Here is a 22,923-nt window from a genome sequence, read left to right on the forward strand (position 1 = left end):
CTACATGTCGTTTTGGATTAGGAAAGAGAGCCTGTACACTGCGACTTTGTTACACTCACTGGTCTGTGATTTTCTAAGAGTCAAATAGGCAAATGAATGAAACACAGAAAAAAATAAATGATCGAAGCTTCAAGTTTCAAACATACATGGAAAGCTTTGAAAAAATATTGAAGTCACAAATGAAACACCAAGGTAATCCAAAAGATATGTTCGAGGAAATCTGACATGAGAGATAAAAGACTATACAATGTCAGCCAAACCGGAATTAGAGACAACACAGCTAACGACCACCAAACCAACCTCTTGGCGGTTGCTGCTGCTGCTGCTGCATCATAGCTCCTCTATCTCCATTCATCAGCTTATCTAAAACAACATTGAGGTCAACAGCTTGACCGTTCTCTGTCAATGTTCTCACTGTTCCTCTCACTTGGTCCCTTGGGAACCCCATGCTAACCACTTTGTCAATGACATCATCGACTGGGGCTCTGTTTCCTGATCTTGGGGAATCTGAGCCACCACCACTTCCACCGCTGCTGATGGCTGATGCCATTGGTAAACCTTGTGGTAGTGGGCGTGCCATTGGGAGCTGTGGGTAGGCACCAGATCCACTTCCACTCTGATGTGTGGGTTTCACAGATGGGGTGTTTCCATACTGTGAAGGTGGCCCGGTATACGGGTATGATTCAGGAGAATATCCGGAAGGAAAACCTGAATTGGATCTGCCGCCTGGTCCATCATACATTGATGGTGGCGTTGGAGGAGCGTTGTAGTACTGTTGAGATGGGGCAGAACCTGGAGGTGGATGAGAAGGTGGTTGACGAGGAGGGTTTGGCGGGTAAGATTGCTGAGGGTAAGGTGGTTCCTCCGGGTTGTAGCCTGACGGGTGTTGGAGCTGAGGAGGCGGCTGTTGCGGGTATTGTGGCTGTTGAGGAGGTGGCTGGTAAGGGGGTTGATGCAATGACTGGGTTGGTGGAGGAGGTTGATAAGGAGGCTGGATTGTTGGAGGTGGCTGGGACTGACCAGACGGAGGGAAATAAGGCTCTTGTTGGGGAGAGAACTGGTTAGGAAGCTGAGGCAGTTGTAATGAAGGTGGTGAGAGACCGTGCTGTGAGGCAGGCGGTTGGATAAATTGTTGTGGTGGGAGGCCCTGCTGAGTAAGAGACGGGGGAGCTGCAGCAGAAGCTGGTGGCTGAGGCAGAGATGCAGGCGGCTGAGCAGTGGGTTCAACATGTGTAGAGTGTGTCTCCGGCTGCTGGTTTACCTTTGATAACTGGAGCTTTGAAAGTTGAAGCTGCGCCTCAACTATTTCTTGTTTGTCCTTCAACAACTGTACACCGTTTTGCACCTGAATGCAATCATACAAAGAAGGAACTGAGGAATCTAGGATCTTGATAGATGATATAGCGAAAAGTATGAAAGCTCAGATGCATTGAAACATGAAAAATATGAAACCAGAAACTTGTTTGACGTTAACAGATCAAGAATTCCCAGGCCAGTCAAGAAATGGCATCCAAAACCAAAAGGCAGAGAAGAACGTTTGTCTAGTATCTCAGATTCATGTGATTATTTCTAATTTCAAATTAATCTCCATTAGGTATCCCAAAAGAGTAGAGTACCTCTAACATGATGTTTTCAAGCTGTCTCAATTTACCATCAGTTTTTCCATGACTGTTCCCAACAGAAACTTTCACATCATCAACCAAATTCTCGAGATCTCGGGTTCTGGTCTCCAGCTGCGTTAGACGTGCACTGACACCTTCCATAACATGTAACAATTTATCAGCATGGGCCTTCATTGTCCGATCGATCGCAGATATAATCGCTGACTCGGGGGAATTTCGATCCTTCTCAGCAAACAACTTTGAAGGTTCGAGAGAGTCCATAGAGCCATAACTCTGAAAGAACGAACAAATGCAACAAGTAAGGCTAAGTGTGATAATTGTCATAATCCTAACCATGCAAGCATCAAGCAAGGTTTAAGCAAACATTATAATGTAGAAAACAGATAAGCAAATGATCGTTGTTACACAAAGTCTCTGCTTTCAACTTCACACGATGATAAATGTAAGCACAGTGAAGAATAACACAGAGCCGAGCTTGGGAACAAGAACCAGAACTAGTACATATCTTCTAAACCTAAAGAAACCTTAAGAACCGATTCTAATAAGCCAAATAACGTAAAATCGTGATTAACTAGTGAAGCCAACAAACGAAGCTAGATTGATCGCAAATCACAAAGACCGGGAGATATAGGAGAACTTAGAAATATTACTCTTGCGGAAGAAGCTGAAACCGGTTTAGGATCAGACGCATCCCAAACCCTAGCAGCCGTGGAATTAACAGATCCGGCGAGATCTAAAGCGTGGTGAGACAATCCGGCGGAGGCATTAGGGCGCATAGGTTGGAAATCATAGCTAGGGAAGATAGCTTCCTTCTTCGATTCCAATCCATTATCGCCGACACGGTAGTTCTGATGATCGCCGTCTTGTGAATTGTTGCTGTTGTCGTTCATGAGATCCATTATCTGCTTATCCGAGAACAGGGCCGATTTTATTAGATCGAAAGATTGCATTATATAATTTTTTTAGTCTCCCTTGATTTCGATTTTATATGATTTTCTAACTTCCTGATGAAATAATGTCATCATTTTTCATCGGTCTTGTTGCTTTTTCTAAGTCAGCATTTCAACTAATTGCTGAAGCCAGTTGGGCCTACTAACTTAAATTGGCCCATAACTATTTACTTTCTGCAACGATGAAATCTCAAACACAACTCGATGGAGGGACAAAAGAAGAACCAGCAGGATTTTACTGCAGTTACGACTTTGAGAACAACTTAAAACATGACTAACTCAAAAGTCTTTACACTGTGATTGGTGGGATACGCCAATCCCTTGCAATAGTGTGAGCACAAATAGCAAGCTATTTTGATGGCTCACTCCCTCAATAAATTGAGTTAATATCGTGTGAACCGATGGTCCACATATCAGATATTAAACTGATAAGAACAGATACTACACTTGATCTTAGCCAAAAGGCCGAGAAAGGTATGCTTAGGTAAGTAAATCGTGATCCTTTTTATAGCAAAACTTTGCCTTTGGTTTGCAAATACACTTCCGATGTGGGACTTGTTTAAGCTGAACACTTGATGGAAAGTTACTCGTAAGTCATTTATTGAGGAATACGTTTAAAGATTAAAGATTGAATGTTGAGGAAAATTAATTTATTGAGAAAATTTTCAAGTTATTGATTGATAGAGTTAATCTCAGTAAGAGACAACCCTCCAAAAATAGGCGTATGCCGCTTGGTACGACAAGCACACGGTATTCTTTAGTAAAAGGCGAAAGAATAGTTCGCTATGTGCTTATTGCACGGCTCCGTGAATTTTCTTCGAGAGCTCTCTCCGTTTTATATATGCCTTGAGTTTGTTATTCTTCTCTCTGTGTTTACGATGTGGGACTAAAACCAATATATGCAAAATTTACGCGCTCTCTTTTGTCACAAAGAATATGGGCTTTTATTACTTTTCCCCACTCTCCATGCAAGTTATTAAACAAAATTGCTAATATGGGCTTTTGTAACTTTGCCCCACTTTTCGTAATTGTGAGGCCACTTTGATCTAAATTTAGAATATGGGGACTAGGGACCATAGAGAAATTTTAATACTACCATAGAAAGTTCGGAAATTCTGCTAGTACAAAACTCGCCGTTGTACTTTCAGAAAAGTACAATGATGATGATTTTCTTCTTTTAATCAAGTTTGCAGTACACATGTCCGAAGTTTTTTCTTGTACTATCCCAAACATAATGAATGCCACATAACTTGCTCGTGTACTACACAATTGTTGTGGTGTTATTGTGTACTACCCAATCCATTCATTGTCTGTGTATTTATAGTTTCCAGCATGTTTGAGACAAACCAAAACTCAAAATGTAATAACAAGAAGATATCAATATATCATGAAGGTAGTGGATCTCGACAGGGTTGATATGAGAACACACGAGTAATCAACGGCTGTAATGACGCTACGTCATTGTTACAGCTCTCGTTTTCATGTGTTCTCAGGTCACCCCTGCTGAGCTCTTTCTCTACCGTCCATCTTTTATCAAGGCTGGCTTTTACTCATTTACCAAATGGTGTAAGTTTCTATGTAAATTCGTCATCGTAAGTATTACAGATGAAATCACAGTAGTACAATTGTACAAACATAGTAACTCTTGGTTATCTTACGTACCTATGTGTAATATATGCTTTAAATGGTGAAGGATCTACTTATTGTCATGCTCTTTGCCCTCTAACAAGATAGTCTGCCAAAGAAATAGAGGAAGTAAAGAAACCCACAATGAGTTCATCAAAATGTTTGTGATGTTAGTTTCTTAGTTTAAGCTATGATAGTGAAAGAAAAGTTTACTTCACGGAGTAGGCGGAGAGCGGCGGGACGAGTGAACTTCCTGGCGAAGAGGAAGCACGGTGATGGTTTCCCTTTACTGCTACACCATTCTCGCCGGTATTCAGTCTCGTAGTTGATATTGTCGATTCCCTGAGAATCAATGTGTTTAGTTAGAGATTCTATTTATGTTTTAAGTTTGTAAGAGGGCTAAAGCCATGGCAAGAAAAAAAGAAAAAGAGATACATACATTGTAATGGATAGTTTCATTTCTACCAAATAAAATGTTGGTCTTACGGATGCTTACCTTAATGGACTGTATAAGATCAGGAGTAGCATCAGAAAACTTGTAAGTCATAGGATGCCATCCACGACGTTCATTACTTTTCGAGGATGAAAGGTCCCAAGCTGAGTGTGTCAGTGATCTTCGTGTGAGTTCGCTATCTACACCCTTTTGCTGAAATTTGAAGAAGCATTACCAGATTTGATTAGTAATACTATTTATTTCTAAACAACAATTCACATGGTTGGATCAAACATTGATCTTACAGATAGCAATGTCTGAACATAGTGCTCATCAGGTATACAGTTGTGTTCCTTCCAACCTTCAGCTGGCTACACAATAAGATTACATTAGTACAACACATCGTGTCCTGGTCATCAAACTGTAAATGCCTGCCAGATTCTACAGAGTAAAACATGTAGAAATCGAATGGGCATGAGCTAACGGGCAAGGAGGAACTGTTAATAACTTAATACGGTGCGGTAGTTAAATATGTGACCAGAGAAAAGCAACTTACTACAGGACGATCTCGCCAAAACTCTGGAAGTGATTTTCTCTGCAAGATCATATGCAAAAAAAAAAAGTGAGCCAACAGTGAAGAGTCCACTAACAAAGCAACTCTCACAATAAGACACTAAAATCTAAAATCAGTGGTTCTAACTTCTAAGTCTCTCTTGGCAGCTAAACCATCTTTCCTTTGAAAATTAATGAGTTAAAACAAAAAGCATATATCCCTCTTTACAGTATCACACTATAGAGGACAGCTCATAAGTTCAGTTACAGTATTACCAAACTTGCTAATGAAGTGAAGGTTTTAACAACTTACCCTGCAATGCTGCTGAAACATAGGAAAGACAGAGGTATCATTCACCACAATTTCTGCGTGTTTTCTATTCAGAACGACCCACTTAGAGAAGACAATGGGGTAAAGAAAACATAGCAGATAATATTGTCAGCTTAACTGCACACATTCAGAATGACAGAATTCGTAGTCATTCAGAAACACATTTTACACAACAAGTGATTTGGAACTTCACCTGTGATCCTTTTCTCCAGTTACGAACAGGAATAATGGGATTCATTCTAGGATTATAACGGCTATCTTTTGTATCTGCAAAGCTGCAATACAGAAAAATATTTAGTAATTTGGTGTCAAAGTTGAAATATGGAGTTATGTAAATAAGCAGCACGGACCTATCAACGAAACTAGTTGGTGTTGACATGATGTAGTTATACGTGTAGCTGAAACTGTACAGAGGTATGCAGCTGAGAAGAAACCAAAAAAACTAAAAAATTCGTTAAGCAAGTCATCAACTACAATCCAAACATGAAAAGGTATTAACAGAATCAATCTCACCTATCAGAAAGAAAAACAAAGCGGTGATTAAATGAATCTCTAAGTGCATGTCTAAGCAATACACGTTCTGCTTCAATCATGGTTGATTCACCCCAATCTACCTGTAATTAGCAAATAAATCATACGACTTATAAAAAACAATGCTGCTAATATCTAAATTGATACATTCTCATAGCAGCAACCTGTATACTGTCATTAAGTTGCCGATCCAAAAAGTACTTGGATCGCGTTGTAGCCTCGTTGAGAACAAATCCAGGTCTAGAATGAACATATATTGAGAACTTTCCATCCTCACCCTGCAGAAGCACATGTCATTATGGACCAAGCTCAAATACGAGAGTCAGTGTTTCTGATCCCAATTAGAGGAGGAGGAGGAAGAGAAGAGTATATACCTTAAAGAAAGCATCCCAGACAAACTCGAGAGGGAGTCGATTCCGGGCAATGAAGAGGAAGGCAATCTGTGGTCTCTGATCTAGACGAGGCTTTTTAAGCGAATCGAGAGACGCAGAGATTCGATTGAAACGAGCTTGTATAGATGCGAAACGAGCTTGTATAAATACGAAAGTCCCAAAGCAGAAAGCGAACATCAACGTGGCGTATACCTTCCTCTTCCATCTGTACAGTAACTTCTGCTGAGACACCTTCTTCTTCATTTTGGATCCACACAGAAAATCGCGCTCAAGTCAATTTTCCCGCCATTCGTCTCCGGTACACGCAGCTTCGAGTCTCTTTATTTCTATCGGTCGCGCGTCTCTGGTGAAACTAGAGCTGTTTCGAGGCAATTCAACTCTCGATCTCTGGAGACGAACCAGATCGAACATGGAAGAATCTTCTTCAAAATCAGTGGAAGATTTACCGGTTGATTGAAGAGAACTCCAAGGAAGATGGCGTCGAACGCAAGGGAGAGTAATTACCGGAAAGGTTTGGTGATCGGGAAGACAAATCACGTGGAAGAAGATGAGCTTTCAGCTTTCACAGAGGAGACTTGGAGAGTGAGAAAGAAATAGAGGTGCTGGTGAGTGTGTAAAATCAATGAGTAGAGCTGGTGAAGTGGGCCTCTCTCTCTGATTTTTTCTTAAAGCGAACACTTCCCACTGGGATATTTTAAGCCCGGTCCAATTCTTACCCAGCAAATTATTATTTTATTCTTTTCGTTAACTATTTTTTTAACAGAATTCAAAATTTACAGAAAACTGGTTCGTGAAATAAATATCACAGTAGTGTGAAATAATAAACAAACACGTGAGGGCATCTTTGGAACACTTCCTAGTACCTCTTTGACGTTCCAACTAGTACAAAACTCGCCTTTGTACTACTGTCAGAGAAGTACAATGTTGATTTTTTTGTAAATCAGTTTCGCAGTACACAATTCTGTAGGTTTTTTTTATTGTACTAAAGAAAACGTATATGAATGCAACAAATCGTTGGCCCGTTTGTTGTGTTGTGTTGTGTACTACAATTTGTGTGGTAATATTGTGTACTACACAATCCTTTCATCATTTGTTGTGTTGTGTATATATAGTAGCTCTCAGCAGATTTGAAGGATATCGAAACTCAAACTGTAACAGTCCTTTTATTACTGGTTTAGAAGATAGATAAATATTGTTAAGGTAGTGGATCTCGACAGGGTTGATATGAGAACACACGAGCAATCAACGGCTATAACGACGCTACGTCATTGTTACAGCTCTCGTTTCATGTGTTCTCAGGTCACCCCTGCTGAGCTCTTTCTCTACCGTCCATGTTTTATCAACGCCGTGGCCCGTGGCTTCTATTCATTTACCAAATGGTGTAAGTTTCTATGTAAACTCGTTATCTTTAGTATTACAAATGAAATCACAAGTAGTACAAACGTAGAAACTCTTGGTAATCTTACGTACGCTTTGAATGATGAAGGATCTACTTTAATTTTCTTGCTATTTGTTCTTTTTTAACAAGAAAAGAAACAGAGGAAGAAAGAAACTCACAATGAGCTCATCAACACGATTGTGATTTGTCAGAGTCACTTTGCCTATATTGTTACAAGAGATACAAAAAGGATACAAACTAATTATGTCTTGTTTTGCAATGTTGTCAGCTCTAGTGTTGTTTATGGAAGGAGAATTTCAACACAAACAAGAACATATATATATTTAAAAAAATTGATAGACTCTTTAACTTGATAACAGCAAATTCGTCCTTATTAGTAGTATACTAATGTTTTGCTATTGCTTTTGCTTTGGCCAAATGGGCCAGCAGTTCAAATGCGACATCAACAAACGGGACGTAGACTACCACTAACCACTTTACCTTCTTCATCTTCGTCTTCTACAAGGAGTCCCCGAGAAATATCTTCTTCTTCGGAAGATGACGAAGGCCCACAACACATTCCACCCCATTGTGGAAAGTAAATTGATGTAACAGAAAGAGCAAACACAAAAGTCATCAAACCCATAAGTGAAATGCTTCTCTGTTTTCGAACATCATCACCGGAAAACAACAGAAACTGCGTCACCACCGCACCAACCGTACCGCCGCTTCCCGTAATTCCCGCCACCACTCCTAACGATCTGTCATTATAAACAAAACCAAATTAAAACCAAACCGAAATTATTAGCAAAAACCGGATTGGTAGACTTTAAACTAACCGCGTGGAGACGAAAGGGACCACGCCAAATACAAGGCCAGAAGCAGCTTGAACGAAAACAGAGAAGACCCACATGACGAGGATTGATCCCCAGAGCGAGTTGACTCGTCCGAGTAACACGCACAACAACCCAGCCACCGATTGCACGATCCATAGCCCCCACAGCCTCCCTCTCATACCGAATCTCTTCCCCAGCGCATCCGATATCATCCCTCCCGCCGGTCGCGACGCAATGTTCGATATCCCGAAACTCGCCGCGATCGTCCCCGCCGCCTCCAGATTCACTCCAAATCTCTCGTAGAAATATCCGGCGATCACGTTGTCCGTCGTTAGCTCGACGCCGTACGAGTATCCGTAGAGCAGCGCTAAGATCCACGCTCTGTAATTTCCAAGTCCGCCGATTAGGATCTCGACGAAACTGGAACGTTCGTCTTCTTCAACTACTAGTACTTCTTCTTCTTCAGGAATTGTGAGTTTGTTCTGGTTCGAGTTTTTTCTGTTACCGTGGGGAGTATCTTGGCCGTAGAGGAGAACGAGGACGGCCGTTGTAACCTGAAAAATGGCGGGAAATACGAAGGACACGCGCCAGGCGACGGCGCGTGGAAGGAATTCGGCTATGGTGGAGTATATGAGAGGCATAAGGAGCTGAGAGATACCGGCGCCGACGTTAGCCCAACCGGCTGAGACACCGTTAGCGAGACCAATGACGTTACCGGAGAACATGGAGGACATCCAGTATTGATTGGCTACGAAATTAGCGAGCGAGAAGCCGACGAAGAAACGGACGAGGATGAAGGACGTCGGAGAGGAGACGAGTGAGGCGGAGAGGATTACAGGAGCGGTGAGAAAAGAGAGAATCGCTGAGGAAGTACGTGGTCCGATGAGATCACAGAGTGGTCCCATAGCGAGGCGAGAGAAGATGGAGCCAGCGAAGGAAGCGATTCCGGCGGCGGATACGGTGGAGGCAGAGAGGTTGAGGTCGGAGGAGATGACGGGGACCAGAGGAGGGATGGAGAAGGTGGAGAAGAAGCATGAGAAGAGTGAGAGCCAAGCTAGGTGAAAGGCTCGTGAGTGTGGCGAGGAGAGAGAGAATGGTCGGAAGACGGTGGCTCGACCATCGGAATCAACCGGGATAGTGGAATCTGAAAACGACGGCGGTTTGGTGTTGCGTTGAGATGGCTCCATTACTCTCGGAGAAGAAAACTCGCTGACGACTCTTACTTACACGACCACCCAATCAATGAACATTATCTTTGAATTTAAATCTTTCATGAACAATAAAATGACTCAGAGGCAAACTTTTGGCAACTTTCGAGTAATCTTAATTCAAACCCAAATGCTCAATCAAAATGTGAAATTCAATTTTAGTTCCTCGTCTCTTGGCTTAAATTAATTTTTGACGTCAATTGTTGAAATGAATTTGTAATTTAGAAGAAAATATATTCGGACAAATAATATCTATCAAGAATGCCATTGGGATGCGTAGTTTCTATCTTTAGCTGCCGACTTGGGTTTTTGGTGCTTTTGTATTTTTGTAAAAATTGGACAAAAATGATGAAACTTGCGTTACGCACCTTTCAGACGTCAGTTACTAAGACACTAAACAATACAATCCACTTTCGGTTCCACAAAACCCCCCCAATAAAAGAGAAACAAAATGGCACATCACAAGGCCAAAGTAAAAGACTAGTTACCTAACCGAGTTCATTAGCTTTCCTCAAGTTGTGACGCCAATGAATCTATCCATCTACCAAGATTTGCTCACCAAAAGCAGCTAACGAGCATCTCTTGATTCGATCCGTATGATAAAAACATTTCAAGCAAAACTCTCGTATGATCCATATGATCGACTCCACATGATCCCTTGGGTTGAAAAAACCTTGTAGAAAGGAAAGAGAGTTTACCACTATTCTTCTCCCTCTTCGTCAACCAAAGCCATCACAGGGACTCCTTTGGTGTTAAAACTTGTACATTTCACTCGCAATGTGTCTCCTTTTTTGAACTTATCTTTATCTCCCTGTACTCATTCATAGTACACAATATCAATACAAAGCAAGAATTAAGTATATCGCCTCAAAAGTTAACTCAAGAAAATGGGAGAACAAGTCAAAGGAGAATTTACTGAAACATACCTGGAATATGTACATACCGCGGATTTCACCACCTAAATCAAGAACCAATCCAAGGGCTCGAACATGGTCGACCGTGGCTGTCATCTCCGTTCCTATTTTCAGTTTTCGGGTACTAACCGATGCACTCTCTTCAGCCTTGTTCTCTGATAGATTCTCCTTCATAGTTGATTTCTTAGCTTTTGAAAATGATACTAGGTTAGAAGCAGTGCTATTGTTTTTGGGAGAAACGGATTTTAGCTTCCCGTCCTGCTTCAGTATCTCACCACATTCAGCTGAAGTTTCTTCTGGAGCAATGGATTCGAGTGCCTCCTCTTCCTTCTGTGTCGCAATCAGTTTAGAGGCTGTGGATTTGGGTTTCCGGTCTGGCTTTGATGTAGCAGCGCGTCTGGGTTTGTCGTTGTCGTTCACAGGGGAAGATTTCTCTGCCTCATTACACTCCACAGCAGTACGGATGACAACTGCAGGAACTGATAATCTAGATTTCTGAAGTGGCGTTACGATACTGGGCATGCTTGCAACAATCTCTCCAACACTAGAATTTTCTATGTAGACTGTTGACGACTCTTTCATCACCGGATCTTTTCCAGCATCAGATGCGGGTTTGCGTTTGGGTTTGGGCAACAGTGCTTTGCGGGATAATTTAATGTTACCACGGACATCGGTTTCAATGCACATCGTAGTGATGCACTGGCCAATATCTAATACATCTGAAACCTTGGAGACCTGCATAAAGACAAGGTAAGTATAAACCAAATCTCAACTAGAGTAATGGCAAAGAAAATAAAGCTCTCGGATTGTCGTTCTAAGATTTGGCAGATGAAAACATTTAGGTTTACATGAGAAAACAATACTCAGGGGGAAACATACGGACACAGTTTGTAACTAAGAAAGCTTACTGGTTCATGGGATAGCTCAGACATATGTAGTAGACCTTGCTGACCACCAGGGAACTCAACAAATGCACCATACTCTTTTATAGATGACACTGTGCCTTTGTACACACCACCAACAACTAGTTCACGACCAATGATGAAGTCAACCTGAGGACATGCATAAAATCAGAATTCATGGAAAATCATTGATCAATTAAAAGCTGAATTGACTGAAAGATACTTGTTCTTGGGCCTTTTCCATCACATCCTGATTCTTGGCAACAATAGTTAATGTTCCATTATCAATAGACAATCTTGCACCTAAACAAAAAAACTTATTTATCAGATCTTCAAAGCAAACTATAAGAAAGCAAGTGGATATTATTCATAAGTTTATGAATTTCATCTTGAAACTACTTTCTTAAAAGCACTTAAATTTTTCAATTCAAACGAGTTATTCAATTCCTTAGTCTTTAAAGGTCACAAGAACTAAGCTGTTAACAATTAAAGTTGAAGTCAAGAAATCACCTGTTTCCACTTCAATCTTTCTTTTGAGTACACCCATAGGTCCGATCAAGGTACGAAGTGAGTCATTGGAGTACTTGAGCGTTGCTGCAAGACGGACATAATTTTGGAGTTTGAGCAGGGGAAATTCTATTAGCTAAGGTTAACGAAAAGACAAGTGGGAAAAAAACCTAGCCGAGGAGAGTAAGCCCCATCCTGGCCTCGTGGGGAATTTATGTTTCTCTCCATGTGGTCAAGAATCTGAAGACGGGCTTCACGTGCATTTTCTAAGGATTCACAAACTATATCCAACGGTATTCCAGCTGGCTTTATATCCAGCTGAATTGCTGTCACACCATCTCGTGTGCCAGCAATCTTGAAATCCATATCTCCAAGATGATCTTCCAAACCCTGAGAAGTCATTGTATGCAGTTCTATAAAATCCATTTTAGCAACTTAACTCTACTCATGGTTTAGACAACAACAGTTAAATTAACTACTGCACTGCCACACATTTCAGTTTCATGATTATTCACATAACTAACCATATAAAAATAAAGACAACAAATTAGAATAAGAGAACTCACGAGAATATCGGTTACAATACGGTAGTCCTTTATTTCACCACTTGATGGATCTACATCGGTGATAAGACCAACAGATACACCCGCAACATGAGCTCGCAGAGGAATTCCAGCATCCATCAATGCCATACTACCTGAGAAGCGGAACACCTTTCATTATGAAGGTAAAATAGAAACATATGATAGTTTGCACTGGCTTGCAAAAACATAATACAATCTCGTCTGTGAGTGACAATAAATACCTCCACAAACGCTTGCCATCGACGTGGATCCATCTGAGGACATTACTTCTGAATTTATACGAATGGTATAAGGAAAAGCCTCTTCAGGGGGCAATACAGCAAGCAATGCTTTCTCAGCAAGTGTTCCTACAGAAAATGTAAATCACAGTCAAGCATAAAGCACAAAAGCATTCCCTTAGATAACAAAAAAACACTTCAAAGAAAGTTAAGACAAAATAGCCATCCTTGTTCTATTATTAGCTAGAGAGAAAGATGATATGAACGACCAGATAAGGAAAATTGAGGATTAACTTTACCAGCAATATTTTGTTTGAAAAATGTGAATAAGGACTTTACATGCAAATAGAGAAAGGAAACCAAAGACTTTACCATGACCAACTTCACGCCTGTTAAGGCCTCCTCGTTTTCCGACTTCATTTGTACAATATGGAGGAAAGCTGTAGTGAAGCATGAATCTCTTCTTCGGGGGGCCAACAAGAGAATCCAAGCTTTGTGCTTCTGCTGGGGCTCCAAGTGTTACAGTACAGAGCACCTTTTAACACATACAAAACATCTTAAAGCAAGATTCTCATTAAATGCAGTGAACAGATTAAGCTTGTCTTTAACACTTCAGGCCAACAACTTTTGAAGCGACAAAAAATGAAACTAAGCTAGGAAAGCAACCCTCAGAAGTGATACAAAGTACAGAGTAATGTCATTTCTTACAATATAGAAATTCGGGTTTTCTTTTAACCTTCTGCTACCTAATACCCTGAGATTATTCTTTTTTTTGTTTGGTTCAAAAGGTTTAATTTGATAGGCGTTACTGGGAAAAAGTTTCAGGACGAACCTGCGTATCTCCACGTGAGAAAAGTGCTGATCCATGCAGCGCAGGTAAGTAATGCGATTCGCAGTAGATGGGCCTAACTTCATCAACATGTCTCCCGTCGACTCGAAATCCATCTGATATCATCCTTGAACGGACTACCTGATAATTTAGTTAAAGGGACAAAGTAGTAAGACATGGAAGAATAGGACAAATACAAAAGCCTATAACACTTTACTAGTGACTGTCTATGCAATCTCTGAAAGCTCTTAAGAACCATACATCTTAATGTGTCTCAACATGAAAAAGAGCATCTCAACTATCTCAGAAACAAAGAACGAACCAACTATTTTTACAAACATCGTAGAGTCTGGGCCTCTATATATTAGACAAAAAAAAAGTTGATATTGCTATTCAATTATGAATATTTTTAATTATCTGATTCAAGCACTAGTTTTTCTGTCAAGTTTATCAGAACAGGATCGCCCAAAACAAAAGCAAAGAGGTACAAAATATATTTCAAAATATTGATTTACAAAGCTTACCTTCTTTCTCACTGTATCAACAGCCTTTGGAAGGATGCTCAAGCTTTCTTGATCACCCTCTTCTTCAAATACCTTTCTTACATCTTTTCCAATGTTATCTAGAGCCTCTCCACGTTCAAACTGGAGATGTAAAATTATCAAGCTAGCAGCTGAGAAACAAATTTTGCGATGGAAACAAAGCGAGCACGCACCTTTCCATATGAAGGGTCGGTAAAGACGGATTCAATACGCGTTGCAGCCAAGTCAGCCACTTTTTCTAAAGTTTTATCAGAAAGCATGGACAATTTGTACTCCTTCTTTTGTTTCCCAGCTTTTTCTGCCAATCTAATTTGGGGATCAAGGTACTTGACAGCCTGTGTAAAAAAAAAGATTCAAAACTATTTAATATTACATTATACTAGGACATCCAACAAAGGTTCTCGAACCTACCTCTGGATGAGCTAGCCTCAGAGCAGCTGCTAAATCTTTCTCTGAGATTTCTCGGGATTGAACATCAATCATCATAGTCTTATCCCTTGTGCAAGCGTATATCAAATTGAGATCACTTGAGCTAAGCTATACAGAGTTCGACCACAACAAAGATACAAAAAATCAAAACAGAGGCTACAATTTGTAAATGTAGAGAATATACCAATATACCACTTTTTACCTCATCCATAGTTGGATTGACAACAAATTGCCCACATATCCTTCCTATCCGGATGACTCCAATGGGCCCTCCCCATGGAACATCTGATAGCATGAGCGCAGCTGATGATGCATTAGCTGCCAGTATATCTGGATCCTGCTTCCCATCTGACGATAGAACACTTGCCATTATCTGCATGTGACAAAATTTACAGATGAAGATACCAAAAAACAAACTTTCACATAGATCTATATCCCAAAGATTTTTTAGAAATTTTCATACCTGAACTTCATGGTAAAACCCTGTAGGAAACAATGGTCTGATTGGTCTATCAATGAGCCGGCCACATAACAGCTCCCGCTCCTTTGGTGCACCCTCTCTTCGCATATACGTATTTGGAATCAATCCCTGAGCGTATTGCTTCTCTTGATAGTCAACCTGACAGTAGTTTCCAAGAAGAATCATAAACATCAGTTTAAACAAATCACCATCAACCATTACAGATAAAGCAATTTCAATAGCAGATTCCTGAGAGAATTCTACAAATGTATACAGCATAAAGGTACCAAACATCTCTAGACCATTTCTTAATTCCTCACAGATCATAGATTCCTTAAGACAATTCATTCAAAATCGGTAACTAAAAGGGAAATGGTGGGGAGATTAGTAACATACAGTGAGAGGTAAGAAGTCCCGAGGCGAGTCGGTCTTAGCACAAGTAACAGTAGAGAGAACTTTGGTCTCGTCCATGCCGAGAACAACTGAACCATTAGCAAAGCGAGCGATTTTTCCAGTCTCAAACGAGACCACGCGGGATCCGACTTCGAATTCCTCCTTAAATGATTCCAAAATTTTGGTTCCTGCGGAGACCGGCGAGTCTGGAACAGACGGAGCGAAACCAAGGCGGCCGGAGCAGATGGTGCGAAACCCCAGAGCACGCCATGCGAGGAAATTAGGAAGAGAAGCTGAACTAGCTCGATTCACAATCGATGACATCACACATACACAGAGAGAGTGAGAGATGCGGAGAAGAGAGGGAATGAGAACGGAAAAGGGTTTAACGCACCGGTGAAGTGAGGACTGAGCCGACAACGAAAACTAAAAGAAGGGTTTTAGCAGTCCCGGTCTGGTTCGGTACGGTTCTGCTATAAATAATCGAATTTACAAACATTAAACCGACGCCTATGATCTCTGTTTTAGATTTTGATTCTTGGACAAAATTTCTTCAAGTATACCGTTCATTTTCAACAATTTTAACACCTACTTAACCCAGCAAAACTGATATTGCAAATCGCCATTGATCACTTTTTAGTGTATGTATAAATTAGTGTTGGATACGAAACTGAAAACAGATATTGTCACTCAAATTTTTAAAATAAATTGGAAAAATTAAGCAAAAACGTTTATTTCCAACCAAAATATTCATATAAACCCGCCAATATTATTTTTGTTTTGTGTTGGGTTATGAATTATTGCGAGCATTATTTTTGTATTGTTCCCAATTCCCAGGAATGGTCAGACAAGAGGAAGCTCTTTGAACTGTGTTTTGAGCTTGGAGGCTACTGCATCAATGAACTCTTCCGTGTTCAAAAACAAATCCCTACTCACCCTGCATTAAAAATGTTTTATTAAACCATCAAGAACGATAATAGAACAGTAACAGCATTATAACTTAATCCAGTATGAATCGGTTTGGCTTCTATATGGTTTTCTATTAAAATACACAACTTAATTAGAGTTTTCAGCACATTCATCAGCTTGGAACAGGATCAGTTTGGATTTGATTTCACATTAAAGTTCAAGACAGATTAAGCTCTTTCGTATTTCATGCACATGACCAGATTGTAATAGAAAAGTTGCTGCTAGTGAGAAAAGGAAAGACTACTTACTTGGGACCATGGATTAAAAGGGCAAGATCCTTGGTCATTTTCCCTGTCTCAACAGTGTTTACACATGACGACTCGAGCTTCTTCACGAAATCCATTAATTTCTCGTTCTTATCCAGTTTCGCCCTTGAGAAGCAAAAAGGGTAAAAAAAATCCATCAAAATGAAAATCAAGAGAAACTAGGTTACAAGACACAAGAACGTTGTCAGTGTAAATGCATAAAGAAATGCAGAACTCAGTTAACTAGTAATGTAGACCGTGTGTGAAAGGCAAGAGACCTGTGTTCTAAGCCGCGTGTCCATGCAAATATTGAGGCTATGCTGTTAGTACTGGTTTCTTGTCCCTTTTGGTGCAGTCGGAAATGCCGAGTTACTGTTCCATGAGCCGCTTCCGACTCGAGTGTTTTCCCATCAGCGGACAGCTGAACAAAACATATCATATCAAGACTTTCATTTGCAAAGAAAAATTGAATATTGGCTTTCGGTTAACGATACAAACCAAAACGGAGGTCATGAGGCCTAATGAGCCAAACCCTACATTTAGAAAAGAATAAAGAAAGGAAGCATTAAGTATCTTAGTTGCTGTATCGATACAAAAATAATAATTTTAAGAACTATATTTTTTAATTTATACCTTGGGCAAGAAGATCGCTTTGAACATCACCGTCGTAGTTTTTGCAAGCCCAGACATAGCCACCTTCACTTTTGACTGCGTAAGCCACCATGTCATCAATCAACCGGTGCTCGTACCTAAACCAACAGTATTATTCACATATTACCTTTAATGAATATGTAAAGAAAAAGGACGCAGAACACAATTTTTTAAGAAAAAGGACCAGATTGAGTGCTCTTCAAACTTTTGCTTCCAATTCGCCTCATAAACTTCTTGAAATATGTCCTTAAATCTGTATTGTTCCACCACATATTAAAGCAGCTCGCTTGCTGAAAAGTGAAACCCAGACTTCAAATCACCAAGAAGATAAAAACAAACCTGCCATCATATTTCTTGAGAATTGTGTTCTTGGTGCTCAAGTATAATGGCCATTTCTTAGTTAATGCCATCGCCATAGATGACTCAGCAAAAGCTCTAATTGACTGGCATGTCACAAAACCAGCATGGTTGTCAGAAACCAAAACCATGCCAAAACTAAAGCCAGTTACTAAAAGAGACAGACCTCATCTACGTTGTACATAGCAAGTGCGACACCTGGGCCCTTGAAATCATATACATCTAGCTCCACAGGTGCGTTTCCATCTTCTGGGACTAATTAGACAAGAGATGTATCCACTTAGAATCTGAACTATATGATTGAAGAATCCTCATTGTCTAATGAATATAGTTTGGTATGATCTTACCAAAAACCATTTTCAACTTTCCTGGCCCTTTAATTACTGTATCAGTGGCACGATACTGGTCACCAAAGGCATGTCTACCAATGCATATAGGCTTTTCCCAACCTATAAAGACAAAAGATTTGAGTTCTCATTTGGTATCTCAAAACAGATCCTAACACAGATTCATAACAAGGCAAATAAATTTACCAGGAACAAGCCGGGGGATATTGCTGCACATAATAGGTTCACGGAATACGGTTCCTAGAAAATATAGAACACTGTGTAAGAAATGTGTAGATACTAGATTGTAAAAGAACCTGCTAACAGGATAAAATAAAAAGTCGCAAGCAATTTAACCAAGATATTCCTATTCAGCAAACATGCATTGTTTTTTGACAATACAGAGACAAACCATCTAGAATGTTTCTGATCGTCCCATTAGGACTCCTCCACATTGATTTCAGTCCAAACTCCTTCACTCTACCCTCATCTGCCAAAAATAACATACAGAAGATGTAAAAATGCTTCCTCTGATCGGAACAAGCAGCATATGTGTTGCGATTTGCGAAGGACATCACATACCAGGAGTTATAGTGGCACATTTGATAGCAACATTGTACCTGCAAACATAAAAGTTTTAAGCGCGAAATCAGCTTATTTCACATAGAAATTAAAATGTTTTCTGTTACTAAAAGAATCTAAACCATAGAAAATGCAAAGAATCAATAGCACTTACTTAAGAGCTGCTTCTGCACTTTCAACTGTAACCTTGTCATCAGTAGCATCGCGATTCAGAATCCCCAAGTCGAAGTACTTAATGTCCAAATCCAGATAAGGAAGAATAAGCTGCAAAGACAAGAAATCAGACATGTGAGCTCTGTCAAAAAAAAATGAACCAACTGTTGCAGACTTGGTGATAAATTACATCCTTACTTTCTCCTTTATCATACTCCATATCACCCTCGTCATTTCATCGCCTGAATTTCCACAAAATATAAACAAATTAGAAACATTCTCAAAGATACCAAATTCAGTAAGAACATAAACAAATGACTTATACCAATCCAACCAATTATCTGGAAACTACGATCAAATGTAAGTAAGGAACACTGATTGCGCAAAGAATCTCACCATCCATTTCAACGATAGGATTCTGAACCTGAATTCTATCAGAACCGCCTGAAGAAGCAAAACATCGAACAGCTGATGCGCGATGAAACTGAACGGGAAAAGTCACGCGATTCCTCGAAGCGCCACTAGAGAATATACCGGAACTAAGAAATCTCGAAGAAACGAACGAAGACGATAAACCAGCAGAGGTTGAAGAAGATAACATGGCGGTGAGGCTGGCACGGTACGTGAAAACGCCGTGCGTGAGCTTATTCAGCATCCGAGACTCCGACCTCAACCCAAACTCTCAACTTCGATCACTGAATCAGTGAATCTGCAGCTTTCGGTCGGCAAGTTTATTGCTAAAGTGTGCTCTGAGCTCTCTAATAATCGACGATTCCGGCGAAAAGGCAAGGTAAACAAGAAGGAAAAGAGAGCCGTATAGATTATTTCAGTAGGCCCAACATAAGGCCCAGTAAATTTTTCTGTCTATATAAACCCAAACCGGATTTGCCGGTTCGAAGGTACCAAATCTGTAATATGGTCCGGTTGGTCTCAATGTCCGATTTGATTTGAAAAAAGGAAAGCGAAAACCCTACTTAGAGGTTTTATTTCTTTGTCTGGTCAGATTTATTGTTCTTCCTTCTCACAAAACATTATTACCCAAACTCCATTATCAGCTCAAGTTCTTAGCTTTCTTCGTGATTATTCCTCTGTGAGTATTTCTGTCGTTTTTCGCTATTGTTAAACTGTTTCTTTCAGCTTTTTATCTTATAGAAGCTGGTAATTGTGTTTGGTTCCAGTTTTTTACCCGCTTGTATTAAAAAATTGTGTCTCTTCGTTGAAGTTAGGACTTTTGGATCCGTGAATGGGATTTTTCTAGCTTTTTTCTTAAATTTTAACTTAATCAAACTTTAAATTGTTTTTCTTCTGTGCATCTAAGCTAATTCATTACAATGATTTTGAATCTCAATGTGTTTGATTGGCTGTGCAATATTGCGTAGAATGCGTAGCTTTGGATTGATAGCTAGATTGGGAATATATATCGTGATTTGTGAGAATTCATTGTTTTCTGAGTTAAAAAGTGTGTTGTTTAGTAATTAACAATGAGACTTGGAATTGCAGAGCAGAAGCTGGAACTCAATCTACAAGTGATTTCATAATCTCAAGATGTTACCAACTGAGTCAAAGAAAGCCTTTTCATTCAAAAGGTGTATTGAAGATGGGGACTTAGTTATTGTTTACGAAAGACATGATGTGATGAAACCAGTTAAAGTAAGTAAAGACGGTGTGCTTCAGAACCGTTTTGGTGTGTATAAGCACTCGGATTGGATTGGGAAACCATTAGGGACGAAAGTATTCAGCAACAAGGGTAAATTTGTGTACCTGTTGGCTCCTACTCCTGAACTATGGACATTGGTTTTAAGCCACAGGACTCAAATTCTTTACATTGCGGATATTAGCTTTGTGGTTATGTATCTAGAAGTCGTGCCTGGCTGTGTTGTTCTTGAGTCAGGCACAGGTAGTGGTTCGCTTTCGACCTCACTTGCTCGAGCTGTGGCTCCAACTGGACACGTTTATTCATTTGATTTCCATGAGCAGCGAGCTGTCTCTGCAAGGTAGAAACTTTCGTTTTCTTTAGCTATCTCGTTGTGCTTTTCTTTTGAAGCTATAGTATTTATTCATCCTTTACTTTACTTTGCAACAGGGAAGATTTTGAGAAGACGGGCATAAGTAGTTTAGTAACCGTAGAGGTTAGAGACATTCAAGGAGAGGGTTTTCCTGAGAAACTGTCAGGTTTGGCTGATTCTGTGTTTCTAGACCTTCCACAGCCTTGGCTTGCGGTTCCTTCTGCAGCAAAGATGTTAAAGCAGGATGGAGTTCTATGCTCTTTCTCACCTTGCATCGAGCAAGTACAACGGACTTGTGAAGTCCTCAGATCAGATTTCATTGGTAAGTTTATTCTGATTTACAACATCTCTTTCTACTTTCTTCTCCAACTCAAACTAAAAGAGCTCTAGATCTACACATTATCCGAATGCTCTTGCCTTGGAAGGATCCTAAAAATCAAAGTACTAAAGTAGTGAATTTGGGACTGAACCTCTCCTCGATTTTCAAATCCTAGTGGCTAGTACTAAAATCATGTTGTATAGACTGAAGTTCTGTTCTTTAGTCTACAATTTTTTCCAATATGTATCATCGACTTTCTATGGTCACACATCTTTGGATTAATAAGTCGAAAGGATTGCTTTAAGTAGATAAGTATCTTTAGAGAAATAGTTTGACATTCTTTGGCCTTGGAAAGTCAGGGGAATCAAAACCAACTGTCATAGGCATATAAGTCCTTATTTCCTTGAGAGTTTCATTCTTTCTTATACCGGTTTTTGCTCATGATGAGTTTGTTTTTTGCAGAGATAAGAACGTTTGAGGTGCTTCTCAGAACATATGAAGTGAAGGAAGTGAAAATGGATACCAGTAGCATGGTTGGTGAGAGCCACGAGGAGGACAATGAAGGAATGAGGCCTTGCAAGAGAAAGCACCGTTCAAACGAAAACGACACTGTTTCACAGGACAACTCTTCTAATGCTTCTTCAGTCGTCATGGCTCGGCCTTGTAGTGAAGCAAGAGGTCACACCGGTTACTTAACGTTTGCAAGACTCCAATGTCTAGCTTAGTCCAAATTCTCCAACTACATTATGATATTCATGTATTAGATATTTTCATGATTTGTCTTATTACGCTTTCTTTTTGTTAAAAAAATAATTGCTGTGAATTTGTTTCTAGAATACAAAATTCGAAATTTGGTAATGACAAAACCAAAATCCAAAATTTTGAAATATGATAAATAGTAGTTTCTAGAGATAAATTGTTCTACAAGTAATATATAAATAGAAACGCGTTTCCTTTTCTCGATGGGAGAAGGAGACATGTAATGCACTCTATAAATATCGAAAACGTCTGTTTAATTTTCTTTCTCTTACAATTGTCTATTCACAAACCCTAGAGATCCATTCTTCGAAAGCCTGAGATCAAAATCCAAATTCTTTTTTCCTCTTCTTATAATTTTCCCTTTATCCATCAAGAAATTATGTGTCCCTTGAGATTTGTATTAGTGTTCTTCTCGGCGGTACTCGCAGGATATATCGCGTGGAGGACGGTGAATTCTACGCCGGAACTATTCTCAGACGAGTTATTACAAGCCGAAGCCAAGGAAAAACAAGGACTCGATTTCAAGAGAAAGATGGATAATGGGTTATGGACGTTCGTTGATATGGCTAGCGGAAGATACCTTTGGAGAAATCTCAAGGAGATGCGTCAGAGAAGTCAATGACCGATATAAACAAAGTTTCGCCTGTTTGGCTTCTGATATGTAGAAAGTTGAGAACAAGAAAAATTGTTTCTTCGTTTTCGTAAATCTTGTCCGAATTCATCTGAATTTGGTAGTTTCATTCATTCTTTAATTTGGTATTCATGTACTTGAATTTCATCGTTCGTATAAATAAAGAAACCTTATTCTTCCCGCCAACTCTAATATATTAATCTGAAGGTAAACGAACGAACTAGATGATAGAGATCATATCAAACCCACAAATTTAACCATAACCAACCTTAATACATAATTACATAC

General features: G+C 39.8%; 8 protein-coding genes and 5 non-coding genes across 16 annotated transcripts; 6 read left to right on the plus strand and 7 right to left on the minus strand.

Moving 5' to 3' along the window:
• Window positions 1-16: 16 nt before the first annotated feature.
• AT5G14540 (basic salivary proline-rich-like protein (DUF1421)) lies at window positions 17-2,871 on the minus strand. Its single transcript, NM_121458.4, has 3 exons — window positions 2,273-2,871; window positions 1,617-1,895; window positions 17-1,345 (listed from the first exon to the last, which is right to left on the minus strand). Exons 1-3 carry the CDS (start codon window positions 2,570-2,572, stop codon window positions 281-283), a joined length of 1,644 nt encoding a protein of 547 aa, NP_196958.2. The 5' UTR covers window positions 2,573-2,871; the 3' UTR covers window positions 17-280.
• Window positions 2,872-2,877: 6 nt separating this feature from the next.
• On the plus strand, window positions 2,878-3,111 carry AT5G02235. Its single transcript, NR_144231.1, has one exon. It is a non-coding gene; the product is annotated as an uncharacterized misc_RNA (transcript).
• On the minus strand, window positions 2,957-3,053 carry U2.17. The gene has a single exon (NR_142584.1). It is a non-coding gene; the product is annotated as an other RNA (small nuclear RNA).
• Window positions 3,112-3,318: 207 nt separating the features above from the next.
• On the minus strand, window positions 3,319-3,360 carry U5.10. Its single transcript, NR_142585.1, has one exon. It is a non-coding gene; the product is annotated as an other RNA (small nuclear RNA).
• A 593-nt stretch (window positions 3,361-3,953) lies between these two features.
• AT5G14550 (Core-2/I-branching beta-1,6-N-acetylglucosaminyltransferase family protein) lies at window positions 3,954-7,003 on the minus strand (the record flags this gene model as incomplete). 4 transcript variants are annotated; one of them, NM_121459.5, is made up of 11 exons in its annotated part: window positions 3,954-4,307; window positions 4,412-4,540; window positions 4,695-4,844; window positions 4,937-5,002; window positions 5,188-5,226; window positions 5,497-5,577; window positions 5,708-5,789; window positions 5,865-5,936; window positions 6,028-6,128; window positions 6,210-6,323; window positions 6,420-7,003. In NM_121459.5, 11 exons carry the CDS (start codon window positions 6,678-6,680, stop codon window positions 4,269-4,271), a joined length of 1,134 nt encoding a protein of 377 aa, NP_196959.2. The 4 variants fall into 4 exon arrangements, with proteins under 4 accessions (NP_196959.2, NP_850819.1, NP_001330281.1 ...); NM_001343343.1 differs by lacking the exon at window positions 3,954-4,307 and having other exon boundaries at window positions 4,382-4,540; window positions 6,420-6,680; NM_001343344.1 differs by lacking the exons at window positions 3,954-4,307; window positions 5,497-5,577 and having other exon boundaries at window positions 4,382-4,540; window positions 6,420-6,680.
• Window positions 3,970-4,085, plus strand: MIR398b. Its single transcript, NR_143264.1, has one exon. It is a non-coding gene; the product is annotated as a microRNA ath-MIR398b precursor (primary transcript).
• Window positions 6,912-7,034, plus strand: AT5G14560 (uncharacterized protein; the record flags this gene model as incomplete). The annotated part of the gene is made up of 1 exon (NM_121460.1): window positions 6,912-7,034. One exon carries the CDS (start codon window positions 6,912-6,914, stop codon window positions 7,032-7,034), a length of 123 nt encoding a protein of 40 aa, NP_196960.1.
• A 607-nt stretch (window positions 7,035-7,641) lies between these two features.
• MIR398c lies at window positions 7,642-7,756 on the plus strand. Its single transcript, NR_143265.1, has one exon. It is a non-coding gene; the product is annotated as a microRNA ath-MIR398c precursor (primary transcript).
• Window positions 7,757-8,031: 275 nt separating this feature from the next.
• On the minus strand, window positions 8,032-10,026 carry NRT2.7 (high affinity nitrate transporter 2.7). Its single transcript, NM_121461.3, has 2 exons — window positions 8,655-10,026; window positions 8,032-8,576 (listed from the first exon to the last, which is right to left on the minus strand). Exons 1-2 carry the CDS (start codon window positions 9,836-9,838, stop codon window positions 8,279-8,281), a joined length of 1,482 nt encoding a protein of 493 aa, NP_196961.1. The 5' UTR covers window positions 9,839-10,026; the 3' UTR covers window positions 8,032-8,278.
• A 128-nt stretch (window positions 10,027-10,154) lies between these two features.
• AT5G14580 (polyribonucleotide nucleotidyltransferase) lies at window positions 10,155-16,039 on the minus strand. The gene is made up of 16 exons (NM_121462.4): window positions 15,641-16,039; window positions 15,248-15,403; window positions 14,987-15,157; window positions 14,767-14,892; window positions 14,529-14,690; window positions 14,338-14,457; window positions 13,817-13,954; window positions 13,357-13,519; window positions 12,988-13,113; window positions 12,749-12,879; window positions 12,353-12,572; window positions 12,186-12,269; window positions 11,899-11,978; window positions 11,682-11,825; window positions 10,786-11,508; window positions 10,155-10,670 (listed from the first exon to the last, which is right to left on the minus strand). The coding sequence occupies exons 1-16, from the start codon at window positions 15,959-15,961 to the stop codon at window positions 10,560-10,562; spliced, it is 2,976 nt and encodes a 991-aa protein (NP_196962.1). The 5' UTR covers window positions 15,962-16,039; the 3' UTR covers window positions 10,155-10,559.
• Window positions 16,040-16,245: 206 nt separating this feature from the next.
• AT5G14590 (Isocitrate/isopropylmalate dehydrogenase family protein) lies at window positions 16,246-19,774 on the minus strand. The gene is made up of 15 exons (NM_121463.5): window positions 19,317-19,774; window positions 19,119-19,162; window positions 18,922-19,031; window positions 18,768-18,805; window positions 18,598-18,675; window positions 18,393-18,446; window positions 18,207-18,308; window positions 18,026-18,114; window positions 17,842-17,945; window positions 17,687-17,755; window positions 17,485-17,600; window positions 17,350-17,384; window positions 17,130-17,272; window positions 16,855-16,977; window positions 16,246-16,574 (listed from the first exon to the last, which is right to left on the minus strand). The coding sequence occupies exons 1-15, from the start codon at window positions 19,573-19,575 to the stop codon at window positions 16,481-16,483; spliced, it is 1,458 nt and encodes a 485-aa protein (NP_196963.2). The 5' UTR covers window positions 19,576-19,774; the 3' UTR covers window positions 16,246-16,480.
• Window positions 19,775-19,838: 64 nt separating this feature from the next.
• AT5G14600 (S-adenosyl-L-methionine-dependent methyltransferases superfamily protein) lies at window positions 19,839-22,111 on the plus strand. The gene is made up of 4 exons (NM_121464.2): window positions 19,839-20,010; window positions 20,421-20,914; window positions 21,004-21,248; window positions 21,708-22,111. Exons 2-4 carry the CDS (start codon window positions 20,466-20,468, stop codon window positions 21,968-21,970), a joined length of 957 nt encoding a protein of 318 aa, NP_568302.1. The 5' UTR covers window positions 19,839-20,010; window positions 20,421-20,465; the 3' UTR covers window positions 21,971-22,111.
• A 98-nt stretch (window positions 22,112-22,209) lies between these two features.
• Window positions 22,210-22,819, plus strand: AT5G14602 (methyltransferase-like protein). Its single transcript, NM_001125753.2, has one exon. It carries the CDS (start codon window positions 22,384-22,386, stop codon window positions 22,624-22,626), a length of 243 nt encoding a protein of 80 aa, NP_001119225.1. The 5' UTR covers window positions 22,210-22,383; the 3' UTR covers window positions 22,627-22,819.
• Window positions 22,820-22,923: the final 104 nt, after the last annotated feature.

The sequence above is a fragment of the Arabidopsis thaliana genome, chromosome 5 (assembly GCF_000001735.4).
Source record: "Arabidopsis thaliana chromosome 5, partial sequence".
NCBI classification, from domain to species: Eukaryota; Viridiplantae; Streptophyta; class Magnoliopsida; order Brassicales; family Brassicaceae; genus Arabidopsis; species Arabidopsis thaliana.

What these genes read in the sequence shown, in the direction of transcription:
- AT5G14540 (NM_121458.4), bottom strand. Translation starts at nt 2,572, where the DNA reads ATGCAATCTTTCGATCTAATAAAATCGGCCCTGTTCTCGGATAAGCAG. An exon ending in TTTCAGCTTCTTCCGCAAGA is followed by an intron (nt 1,896 to 2,272) that starts GTAATATTTCTA and finishes TCGTTCTTTCAG; the next exon opens with AGTTATGGCTCTATGGACTC. An exon ending in TTGAAAACATCATGTTAGAG is followed by an intron (nt 1,346 to 1,616) that starts GTACTCTACTCT and finishes GATTGCATTCAG; the next exon opens with GTGCAAAACGGTGTACAGTT.
- NRT2.7 (NM_121461.3), bottom strand. Translation starts at nt 9,838, where the DNA reads ATGGAGCCATCTCAACGCAACACCAAACCGCCGTCGTTTTCAGATTCC. An exon ending in GTCCCTTTCGTCTCCACGCG is followed by an intron (nt 8,577 to 8,654) that starts GTTAGTTTAAAG and finishes TTATAATGACAG; the next exon opens with ATCGTTAGGAGTGGTGGCGG.
- AT5G14580 (NM_121462.4), bottom strand. Translation starts at nt 15,961, where the DNA reads ATGTCATCGATTGTGAATCGAGCTAGTTCAGCTTCTCTTCCTAATTTC. An exon ending in GGGACTTCTTACCTCTCACT is followed by an intron (nt 15,404 to 15,640) that starts GTATGTTACTAA and finishes AACTACTGTCAG; the next exon opens with GTTGACTATCAAGAGAAGCA. An exon ending in TCAATCCAACTATGGATGAG is followed by an intron (nt 14,893 to 14,986) that starts GTAAAAAGTGGT and finishes AACTCTGTATAG; the next exon opens with CTTAGCTCAAGTGATCTCAA.
- AT5G14590 (NM_121463.5), bottom strand. Translation starts at nt 19,575, where the DNA reads ATGCTGAATAAGCTCACGCACGGCGTTTTCACGTACCGTGCCAGCCTC. An exon ending in TCCTATCGTTGAAATGGATG is followed by an intron (nt 19,163 to 19,316) that starts GTGAGATTCTTT and finishes GTGGAAATTCAG; the next exon opens with GCGATGAAATGACGAGGGTG. An exon ending in ACACGCGGCTTAGAACACAG is followed by an intron (nt 16,978 to 17,129) that starts GTCTCTTGCCTT and finishes TTGCTTCTCAAG; the next exon opens with GGCGAAACTGGATAAGAACG.
- AT5G14600 (NM_121464.2), top strand. Translation starts at nt 20,466, where the DNA reads ATGTTACCAACTGAGTCAAAGAAAGCCTTTTCATTCAAAAGGTGTATT. An exon ending in CAGCGAGCTGTCTCTGCAAG is followed by an intron (nt 20,915 to 21,003) that starts GTAGAAACTTTC and finishes ACTTTGCAACAG; the next exon opens with GGAAGATTTTGAGAAGACGG. An exon ending in CCTCAGATCAGATTTCATTG is followed by an intron (nt 21,249 to 21,707) that starts GTAAGTTTATTC and finishes TGTTTTTTGCAG; the next exon opens with AGATAAGAACGTTTGAGGTG.
- AT5G14602 (NM_001125753.2), top strand. Translation starts at nt 22,384, where the DNA reads ATGTGTCCCTTGAGATTTGTATTAGTGTTCTTCTCGGCGGTACTCGCA.